Consider the following 11641-nt stretch of genomic DNA (forward strand, 5'->3'; position numbering starts at 1 on the left):
GTCCTCCCTGACCACTGGACCATGTTGGCTAGGGCTGACAGAGGTGTAGTGCCACAACATCTTGAGGTAGGGATGGAGGAGAAAAAATTATTCAGTTTGCATTTAAAGCAGCATATCAAATTAGCACTTCCTGAAACAATATGAGAACGGAAATATAGCCTTCCTTCAAAATTTGCACTTATCCAGATTTTATGATGCAGTTCTCCAACCAAACCTTTACAAAAATGTATATTACGTTAGGGGGAAATGTGCACAAAAATTAATACATTAGTGAAAATCTATATATTTTGGGGGATGATATGTCTGTTCATCTTGTTGATTCTCTACAGGTCTGGCCACGTCTGAATAGTCCATTGCAGCAAAGCACAAGATCACAAAGACTCACGGGATGAGGAGCTCTTGCACATTATTAATTATTTGCTTTCCCACCATGATGACAAGCAGCTCTTGGGCAAGTTCAATGAGGCAGCCACCTGGACCACACTGGAGAAAACAGAGAGAGGCTTTAGAAGGATGATGCAGCAGAGAAACAATTATATGGAGAAGCATTTAGTCATGTGATCCCTCATCTGTAGAGAAACAGTCTAGAGACCGGTTAGCTACTTCATTTGCTGCTGGTGAAAAGGAAACCTCAATTCTCTACTCCCCTGGGAATCTCTACACCAAACACTGGGGTCTCAGAGCACATCATGCCTACTTAAAAGATTTCCACCACATTAAAACATCGGGGAAGGAAAGAATGAATGAGTCTTTTTAATTGTATGCCCTTAAATGTAATTGCTTTCAGAACGTCAAAATCTGTTTCTGCTTTGTTTTGTTTTTAAATGGTATATCTGTTTATGCCCTGTGCTCTTTAAGGATAAAGGGTGGGATATAAATTCAATAAATAATAATAATAATAATCTGGCTAAAAGCACTTGACATTGGATAGATGGAGCTAGAAGAGGGATTATTTTGGTTTTTAGAGAAACATCCACTCCCAGCATTGAGCCTGATGCCCTCTTTATCCGGCCTCTGCCTTTGGAATGGCTGACCCTGTTTCCTTGGCAAAGAGGGTGCCTTCTTTATTTTATTGCTGCATTTATTATACAGAGTTTAACTCCAGTCTTAAACGTACCTTACGGGCTGCTAATGGTGCCAGCCACTCTAGAACAACCCCTAATCAACTGTTATTTCTAGAGTCCATGTCCTGCACTGCTCTCTTTTTAGATACTTACATCTTCATTGCGGATACCCAGCAATGTGGAATAGCGTCCTGGATAGCCTACAAACCTGAAGGTGAAGAAAGTATAAAAATAAAAGGCCAAGACAGTCAGCTGCAAGGTCTTTCTTTACACGAGGCATAAACACCCTACTCTGTGCATAAAGAGACCAGAATGCCATCTACTGTAACCAATCACAAGGTGCCTTCATACAATTTGCTGCCTCAAATGGCTCAGCCAACACAACCCTCAGACTCATAGAAAAGAGGAGTACAGTGGTACCTCCGGTTACAAACTTAATTCATTCCGGAGGGCCGCTCTTAAGCTGAAACTGTTCATAACCCAAGGCGCACTTTCGCTAATGGCGCCTCCTGCTGCTGCCACGCTGCTGGCACATGACTTCCACTCGCATCCCAGGGCAAAGTTTGCAACCAGGAGCATCTACTTCCGGGTTAGCAGAGCTCGTAACCCGAAGCGTTTGCAAGGAGGACGGTACGTAACATGAGGTTCCACTGCACAGCAATAATCCTGAAATGCACTAACTTCAGGTGGTCCAAGCACATTACAGGGAAAGGGGGGCAGGAATTCCCCGCTCTCTCTCCAAGCATGTACATAAGAATCCGCAATGGTCCCTTGCTGATTTTTATTTTAATGATTTCTAAACTGTCTTTCATACAACAATCACAAGGTGGTATGCAAAACAACATTAAAACTTATTTACAGAATAAATAACATGGCAGCAAACAATGGGTCGAAATATCAATGTCCAACAAAGGCTTAAAAGAACAAATGATTTTTAGCAGACACCAAAATGCCATCAGTGCTGGTGCCTGCCTTAATTCAATAAGAAAGCCTCCCTACTGAAAATGCACAAAAAGATCTCTGCAGGTTGCAGAACAACCAGAAGGGCCTCATCTCTCCCCCCCCCCTTTTCTTTTTTAGAAAATGACAGTTTGGCCAGGGACAATTTGAAGCAGAGAAGCCTTGAGAGGTGCTTAACCTTTCCCCTGTCTGTTCACACCCTCACAGGTAGCCAGGTTTTTAGATGTGTCCTAAAGATGGTCCAATTGATTTTATTACACACATTTATATGCAACATTTACTTACAGGTCAAGATCTCCTCCAGGACTTCTCTACTTCAAACCACTACCTCCTAATAGCTTCTTTTTCTTCTTTTAAGGTCTGTAGAGTTTTACTATTTATGCATAATAATTAGTTTGACCTGAAGAAATCAGTCTTTCCACCATAACCTTCCAGCTATGCCTGGATTCAGGATCCCCAGGTCATTGCAAACATCACAAACTAACATAGCTGGCACATTCAGTCTTGTGTTCACCTACAACCAGTCTGACTTTTTAATACTCACAGTTGAGGATTCACATTATAAATTATAACTACTTCTGGGCAGTAGATGGCAACAGGGCCTCACTTTTTCCTCAATGGCTATCAATAGCAACTACTTGCAGCTAGAGTTCCTGCTGAATTTTGAGTTTTGCTACATCTGAGACTTGGCTGGATCAGAAGAAGCATCACTTTGCTACTGAATTTAACTTGGATGAGGGTAAGAGTGGTGGAGCAAGACCACAACTTCAAAAGAATGGCTAGAAGTCCTCACCTTCTTGAGTTCCACTCTTTTTCTGTGTGGCCTAGACTACTGCTCTTCAACCTTGGGTCCCCAGATATGTCTGGACTACAACTCCCAACATGCCTGGCCATTGACTAAGCTGACTGGGGATGATGGGAGTTTCGGCCCAACATCTACACCATAGAAAAATATATATGTATAGATTTGGTTAGGCAGTTTAATGATTTTTCTAAACACACCTGGAGACCCAGTGTTGAAAAACATTGCAGAGCTTTTTATTGTTGGGGGGGGGCAGAATTTAAGAAGAGCCTGATGGGTGAGGCCAATAGCCCATTTAGTCCAGCATCCTGTTCTCACAGCACAGCCAAGAGATAGGGCTCTCCTCATAGGTTGGCCATGGTTAAATCACCTACAATAGTATGTAGGCAATAGTATGTCTGTATCCTTCCCACACTAACGAAAGCAGTCCTGTTCTCTAAATTGAATGCAGATGGGATATCATGTTATGGAAACAGAATTATGGGAAAGGAGGATACAGTATTATACAAATTTGAGCGTGTAGTAGGGGCATATTTCAATGGTGCAGATGAGTCTTTCAAGTATGCCTAGGCCACAAAGGAAAATGGCATCCACTTTAGAGAAGCGGCCCATCTCCAAAACAGCTTACCTGCCCTTAAAGAACGCAATGTAGATGGGAGAGGAGTAGAAATTGATGAACTCAAAGACAAACACCTTGAAGGTGAACGCATCTTCAAACATCGTCTGTGTACGATGCATCTCTATGGAAGAAAAAACAGAAGAGAGTACCACGAGAATGGTGGGAACTTCCAAGTCCTCTCAGTGGTAAATCACAACAGAAGCATCCTTAGTTCTTTAAGTGAACAAAGGAGACTCAAACTCCACCCCCAACCATCTCAGTGTCACAGAATTCTAATGCACATTGTGGGTTGCAAGTACCTTCTAGTTTAATTAAATACTGTGGCTGAGATGGACGAAAAACAACTCTTGTAATTTCTGATTTAAGCCATATTCACGCCTTTATTTTATATGTAGTGGTACTGTATGGAAGGAGAGTGAGGCTGTGCCCCCAGACTCACTCAAACCCTTCTCTGGATGCCTGTGAACTGAGTGCAGATGTCTGTAGAGGGTTGCCTACTAATGAGGGAGATGCTCATGCAATCAAGATCCCAAAATTTAAACAGGAAGAATGTGCAGGAAAAATAAGAGGCAGACTTTTAAACAACTATAAAGGTCAGAGCAAGACAATATTCCAAAATGTCATCCAAAATTCACAGCAAAGATCTAAACCAAGCACTAAGAAGATAGTAAAAAAATCCTCTTTTGGGGATTCCAGATTCTATGCACCACCATAAAAACATTTAGTGTCACCCACTTTAGCTGGTGCTTTTAGAAGATTATGGCAAGGCACAATTTAGTTAATATTAGGGTGAGTTAGGAAGTAAAGCTTGTGGATTTCAATAAAGATCTTCTATTTACCTGCCCCTGTCCCTCTCCCACAAATTCAAGCCCCAGTTTAATGTTTTGGTTCAAGAAGCTGCACCTTCAGGTTGAGAACCTGCTTCGGTGTTTCCAGATACAGCCTACTTACCCCATTTGGTAAGAAAAAGTGCCAGTGAAGTGTAAATTTTTGATAGGATGAGGATGAAGAGGAGGTTCACCACTGAGCCAGTGAGGCTAGCAATACGAGAAGCCTAAGAGGGGGAAACGGGAGAGAATGTGAAGTCCAAATGCAAATAGCACACCTAAGCTAGAGTGGTAGAGAGTCATGGAAGTGTCTTACCGAAGCTACAAGAAGGTATTTCCCAGACTTGGCTACAACTACAGCAATGATGGCCCGGTAAAGGATTATCGAAATCAGGAACATCACCACCACAGCAATCTGAAGACAGAACCAGGCTGAATGAGTACTAATAATATGAGTTTGCTGTCTTATTATTGTAAATGGATCTGACTTGGGGAGGGCTTTTTTTTACTTATTTACTTACATTTATATCCATCCTTCCTGCCTCCAACGAGCTCAAGGTGGCATGTGGTTTTATCTGATTTTTATTTCTTTTTATCTGTTTACATTTACATCATGTCTTTCCTCCATAGAATCAACTTTTTATCACAACCACCTTGTGAAGTAGGTTAGGTTGCAAGACATAGCAGCTCGCCTAAAGTCACTCAGTGAATTCCCAGGATTCTTTGGTGGGAATCGTCTGCTTTAAATGTGCATTGGATATGCTTTAAATGTGTTGTGTGGAACTGCCCTTAGTGAGGCAGAAGAGTGTCAGTGAGGAGTCAGTCATCAATAATGACCATAGAAGCCACAACGGACATAGAAACCGTGATTTCCTCCCTTCTGAGTAGCTTGTTCCTTGGCTTTTGATCCAAACAAAAAGCAAGAAGTAGTAATGGTAACCAAGAGAGAGGACGTGAGGGCAGAAATAACATATTATTACATGCCATCTCAATCTCCCTGAGTGGTGTGAGATTCAAGGGGTACCAGGTGCACTTACCCAGGGTATGTGTTTCCTTTTAGAAATGAGGCACAGTAGAGACTGTAATGTCTTTATGATATATGGTTTATTTACACATATATACAACCTGAGCCTATGATAGTGGGGTTCACTGCATTAACACCCATGAGGCTCTGGCTTCTCCCACAGCCACAGCAGACTTGGACTTAAGCAGACTTAATATAATGCATTTTTATGTTCACTAATATATTCAACTGAACACATCCTTTACCTAATGTATGCATTTTTGTAAACATTGGTTGGAGAGCTGCATTGAAAAATTCAGATAAGTATGAATTTCAAATAATGCCTGTGTTTCAGTTCTCATGCTGTTTTTGAAAGTGCAGATTAGATAGATTCACCACTAAATGTGAACTGTATCAAATTGCTCCCCTATCCCTACTCAAGAGGATTGCATCCTATTTGACGCCTCCACCCTCAAACAGCAGCTCCCTCACCATCATGATGATGACCATTGATCCAGCCATGATTCTTTTGAAACGGCTCCGTGTGGGGAAATAGGGCTCCTCCGCTCCAGTGATTGGATTTGTGGTTGTCATGGGTGCCATAGCAGTGAACTGGGGCCGTGGACGTTCCTACAACAAAGGAAACCTGAAGTGGGCTCTGTGTCACCGTTGGGCTTTTGTGGTATTAGAGCCCCCCCCCCCCAAGGCTAGTACCTCGATATCTTCGAAGTCTGAACAGTCCCAGCGGTATGTCAAGGTAGCATTCAGCCGCTTCCAGTATTCAAGAAATGTGACTGCCCATAAAGACATGAAGATACTGAAGAAGACAGTCCCACCATGATCAAAGAGGCGACCAGCCTGAAAAGAATAGGGAGAAAAGGGAAGGAGCTGCACTTAAGCATGTGCCAAGACACTCTTAGACTGTGACAGAGTTGAATATGTATCAAGGGCAAACTACAGATAGCCCAGTTTTTAAAATGCAGTTCTACCCAAATCACAAAGTGAGGAGCAGGGGTGTGGTTTAAAGAAGCAAAGGGGGACAAACACGGTTCCTGCTAAACCTTCCCTGCCCACAAGTCCCTTTAAATCTCAGTCACCCACTTTACATGCATTTAAAGGCAAACCTACATTTTAAGACATGGGCCTGCTGACGTTGCATGTAGTTTGGCCCCAAAAGATAAAGGTGGAGCTAGTTGCATTGTGCACTAAAAGCAAGCCCTGAGTTCAAAAAGTTGTGTTACGCAATGTGAAAGATCGAGTATCAGTTTAATGTGGTGAACAAATGCTACATCAACAGAGACTGGATCAAATTATTTTTTACGTGGAAGCTGATAGCACATAGCTGATGTCTTGCCTTGAGTCTGTGGGCAAGTACATAGGCTCAAGGCAAAGTAAGTGTGGAGGAGGCTATCTGAACCACATGGAAGTGTAGAAGATCAGCATATCACAATAAATCCAATGTACTTTTCTGTGTAACCCTTTATCTGAGAACACACAACGTACTCCTAATCTAACACATGACTTTAATGAAGTGTTGACAAATGCTTCACCGTTATGCTTGAATCAGTGCTGTCCCAGAGCCACAAACTGTACCTGAAACATTGGGCAAATGGTGGAGAGGTTCCAATAGGGGCAGACTTTGCAGAGTGGGCACATGTTGTATTTCCCCTCACTGGTACAGATCTCCTTCCTGTTGTGCAGATGGGAGCAAAAATAAAAGGGTAGGAAAAAAGCAATTAACCCACCACATTAAAATTACTGACTCATAGCTTCTCTTCAAAAAACACTTTGTTTTTCTGGCCTTTGGCTCTTGCTGTTCCTAAGGCTGCCTTTCCCATTCTTGCAAGGATAGGTATGGCCACATTAGGTACTACTTAACACTAGCTGCATAGGCAAAGCCCCCATTCGCATTCTATTGATATCCCCAAGGAACTTATGTCTAATGAGCAGAAATCTCTGCCACATTCTGCTCCAGATCTGTGGAAAAGCAGGGGGTTACAAAGCCAAATGGCTTGTCAATGGTTTTACAAGCAGAAAAGTGAGAAAGAAGAGAAGAAATTAGAACTTACGTAGGGATGTCATCAAGCATCATAAATATGCCTATTATGAAGACTAGTGTCCCCACTACAGCTGCTGGCAAAAGCCACCCAGTGTAGAAACCTAAATGAAGAGAGGTAAAAGCATATTAGAACTGCAGAAGGGGAGCCCTCACTACCTATGTCTAAATGTTGCCCATCACCAACTTGCTTTCCAGAAAGCCAGAACCAATTTAATTCATTTTGTGGAAAGGACCCATCTTACAAAAAAGGCTTATATTTCCAAGCATAGCAAAGTGCTAGGTCTAGGGATGTGAATGGGTGCATTCTGACTGCAAGAAAAGCACTGATCTATTTCCTCCATGGGCAAACTTTCTTAGTCGCATACAGCAAAATGAATCACGTTTTTAAAACACTATTCTACACTACAGACTTATATTGGTTTTATACTACCCAGTCATGCCTTTTCCCATAGAATAGTTGACAACTATATTGTTGTCAGAGATTCCAGATCTCTTCCTCCAGTGAACCATAATTCCTTTAGTTCCAGGGAATGACTACAAAACCAGTTAAAGTCTGTAATGGTGAAATGCCCCCAGTTCTCCATTACCAGTTACCTGGCTTACTAAAATGCACATTTTTGCCAGGTTGGAGAACAGGCTAACAGTTTATACTGACTGACATGCCCATGTCTATGGACATAGTTGTCAACTTTTCCCTTTTCTTGCAAGGAATCCTATTCGGAATAAGGGAATTTCCCTTTAAAAAAGGGAAAGGTTGACAGCTATGGCCTATGGAGCAAATAGGAGGGGAAATCCATTTCAGAATAACCACGCTGGGCTCAGTTTGGCACTAGAACAAGATGCTAGGGGAATGGACATAAGCGGCCTTTTACTCACCAAGCCAGGCAAAGTAGAGAGCAATCTTCTCCCCAAAGTACCTGCGGATGTGATCCAATGGCTGGTACTTATTCCACTTACTCCACTGGGCCCAGTAGTGGAAAAGAATCTGCCTCTGATTTAGCTGAATATGGGGAATCTCCTTCTGGGGAATCTTGTAGGGACCCTTTTGGCAGAAGAGGGAAAGTACCCATATCAAGTACAGATTTGTTTAAAATGTGCTGTGTTTTATATTAACTTGCAGAAATTCCCTGTTAAGAGTTGAATAACGTATCTTTTTAAAATAGAATAATCAATTGCAGCCTTCATGAATAGGTCACAATTTTAATATGTATTTAAAAATAAAAACAAAAAAAAAAAATGCTTCCTCATTTGTAACAGAGAAAACGGGGTGCCCAGTATTAAACCTATTCACTCTTTCACAGAATTGCATGAACAAAATCCAAAACTGTAAGTATATTGTTTGTCTTCCGAACAATCAAGGAGATATTTAGATGATAACTGCAAGGGGTGGGTTCTGCTTGCCAAAACCCTGTCTGATGCTCTACACTCAGCTAGGGATGAAGGAATCTGTCAAATTTGGTTTCACTCAGTTTTTCATCTTTCCAAGCTTAAGTCCAGTTTCCCATTTTTCCACATCAATTGCAAATTCTGAAGGACGGCTGCGTTTTGGTTCATGTATTGCTTTGGAAAGAACAAATTGGGTAAGCTCGCATTGTGATGCAAACTGAACTGAATTTCTCCCCCCAACTATCTACAGCACAGTCAGAATAATTCATGAGCTTTAAAGCCAGGGTTCTCAAACTCTGCTACATCAAATTTACTTATTTTTAAAATAAAGCAAATAGCTGTTTAGCTCCCAAAGTAGGTCAGAACTCAGATTTTGAAAGCTCAGCAAGTCCTGCAAATCTTTATTCCATTCCAAATGCAGACAGATCAAAGGCAAATGCAAGCCAAATAAGGCTGGTGTTTTTAGGCTACAAGGAAAGAATCCAGTATATCTATTTGTTTGCATTTGGTGATGTTCCGTAACATTTGCCTAGGGCCAAAATAATTACTTTAGTTTCACTTTTCCTGTGCCACTGCAGATACCTGAAGAAGCCTCACCTTGGGTTTAATGAAGTTCTGTTTGTGAAATTACTACAGTATTGTAAAGGAGCAAAATGCCTACTCAAAAGACCTAGCTGAAGATTTAAAAGAGATCATTTGATTCTTTGCTATCTATGGTAATATGTAGGCACAACTGTTTAGCCAATATAAACAGCAGTCTGCAGCAAGGAAGTGCACTCTAAAGTGGAGCTCATTGTATACAACTCCCACTCTAGACTTTACATAGGATCCTGTTCCCTATATACATAATTAGCACATCCTGTATTCTGCTGTTTCAGGAAGATTGTATACTTGAGAGTGAACAGTTTTGTGATGTCCTTGGAGACATACATTTCCACAAAATCAGTGGCAGGGTCATTACCATGCAGAAGGCATCCTGGCATCTCCAGTTAAAGCAGGTGGGGGGAACCTTTGGTGCTCCAGTTGTTGCTGAACTATAACTCCCATCAGCCCTAGTAAAGGGACCCCTGACCATTAGGTCCATTCGTGGCCGACTCTGGGGTTGCGGTGCTCATCTCGCTTTATTGGCCGAGGGAGCTGACGTACAGCTTCCAGGTCATGTGGCCAGCATGACTAAGCCGCTTCTGGCGAACCAGAGCAGTGCTCGGAAATGCTGTTTACCTTCCCACCAGAGTGGTACCTATTTATCTACTTGCACTTTTTGATGTGCTTTTGAACTGCTAGGTTGGCAGGAGCAGGGACCAAGCAACGGGAGCTCACCCCGTCGCAGGGATTCGAACCACCGACCTTCTGATCAGCAAATTCCTAGGCTCTGTGGTTTAACCTACAGCGCCAAGCCCTAGTAAGCATGGCCAATAGACAGAGCTGGCGGGATTTGAAGTTCAGCAACAACTGGAGGGCCAAAGGTTCACCACACTTTTGAAAGGGTCAGGTAGCAGGTGATGATGGAAAGACCTTCACCTGAGGCCACTGCCAGCCTGCTCATGTTTTCAAATCTCCCTGTTTTCTATTTCAGTCTCACTATGGGCTAACTAACCCATTTGAAAGTGGAATAGGAAGAGCACTTGCCAACTTACATCATGCAATGGGAATGCAGCTGTGAAGACCTCCTCATTCAGCAGCCTTTCTATTCCAACCTGCCCTGCCTTTGGGTTGCCATATGACGTGGTGGCCAGGATCTCATATAGCTGAAGGGAAGCACAAAGAGGTTATTTTGACTTCTACAGTTAGCAGCCATCATCCATATTTTTTAAAAAAGTAAATCTGCAATAGTACCTCTCCACCATCATTCTGATTAACTGCTCATATTCTACTTCTCACTTTACATTTCCTTCTCTCATTATCAGGAGTCTAGCTATACTTTAATTTGGATGACAGGACTTGGTTTTTCTTTCTTTACCTTTTTTAACATAATGTCATCACAGATAAATCTACCTGCTACACTCAGTTAAGAAGTAGGAAAGGGAATCTTGAGACCAATGAAATGGCAAAACAGGCCAGGCATTGTACAGAGAGATGAAGGGAGAAAAAGTCACAACCAAAGAAGAAAATAGCAGATAAAAACTGAATAAGGAGAGAGAGAATAAAGGCCAGGATGAGGGGAAAAAGTGAAATGTTTGTTTGTTTGATTCTGTGCCCAGTCAGTAACCATACTGGGTGGATATCAAAACCCATCAAGAGTGCTGAAGCTGCAGTCAAGTTCCAGTTCCCATTGCATACTTCACCAGGCTTGCATTCATTTCACCATGTGGACTTGGGACTTACTATTCTGTGTCGCTGTGTGGTGTTGAAGAAGGTATCGTGATGTTCACTCCCAAGAAACCTTGGAGAGAAATGTTTAATATTAACAACAACAACTTACTGAAAATTCAAAGCAGGAGAGAATAATTGCTTTTAATCCCAAATAAACTAATACATCAATTTTCAAACGTCTCCATTGATGAACATTTTGGTTTTTGAATGCCGTAAACCCGAGAGTAAATGCTTCGGTTTTCGAACATGCCTCAGAAGTCGAACATGCCACGTGGCTTCTGCTGAGTGCAAAATCCTGAGGCCCAGCTGTCGGCTATTGAGTTTTCTGTTTTCGAACGTTTCAGAACTCAAATGGATTATGTTCGAAAAGCAAGGTACCACTGTAATAGTTTTTAATCCTTAACAAATATGAAGAATACTGCATGGTCTAGACTATAGATCTCTGATCAAAAAAGACTAGACACATATGCAGATCACCAGGAATGTCAAGAGAGGCAGCCTCAGAAATCCTAGAGCCTACCACTTCTAACACCAAGGCTGCATACACACTGAAACTTTAGAGCGCATTCACAGCATATTTTCTCCCTCAAGAAAATGGTTGTTTGTTA

At 42.0% G+C, this 11641-nt stretch overlaps 1 protein-coding gene across 3 annotated transcripts in view; it reads right to left on the reverse strand.

Annotated features, from left to right (window-relative positions):
• ANO7 (anoctamin 7) overlaps window positions 1-11641 on the reverse strand; it is a 34512-nt gene that overhangs the window by 7234 nt on the left and 15637 nt on the right. For all 3 annotated transcript variants that reach the window (XR_014565072.1, XM_083741813.1, XM_083741814.1), the window contains exons 7-18: window positions 11046-11103; window positions 10358-10468; window positions 8211-8376; window positions 7345-7435; window positions 6869-6965; window positions 5990-6133; window positions 5768-5905; window positions 4589-4687; window positions 4397-4499; window positions 3455-3566; window positions 1218-1272; window positions 386-483 (exon numbers count right to left, since the gene is read on the reverse strand). Coding sequence is in view for 2 of the 3 variants with exons in the window: in XM_083741813.1 (XP_083597939.1) it covers window positions 386-483; window positions 1218-1272; window positions 3455-3566; window positions 4397-4499; window positions 4589-4687; window positions 5768-5905; window positions 5990-6133; window positions 6869-6965; window positions 7345-7435; window positions 8211-8376; window positions 10358-10468; window positions 11046-11103 (1272 nt within the window). In the remaining variant the exon portion in view is untranslated. The remainder of the gene's footprint in view (window positions 1-385; window positions 484-1217; window positions 1273-3454; window positions 3567-4396; window positions 4500-4588; window positions 4688-5767; window positions 5906-5989; window positions 6134-6868; window positions 6966-7344; window positions 7436-8210; window positions 8377-10357; window positions 10469-11045; window positions 11104-11641) is intronic.

This window comes from Podarcis gaigeae (genome assembly GCF_964106915.1).
Source record: "Podarcis gaigeae genome assembly, chromosome: 5".
NCBI lineage: Eukaryota > Metazoa > Chordata > Lepidosauria > Squamata > Lacertidae > Podarcis > Podarcis gaigeae.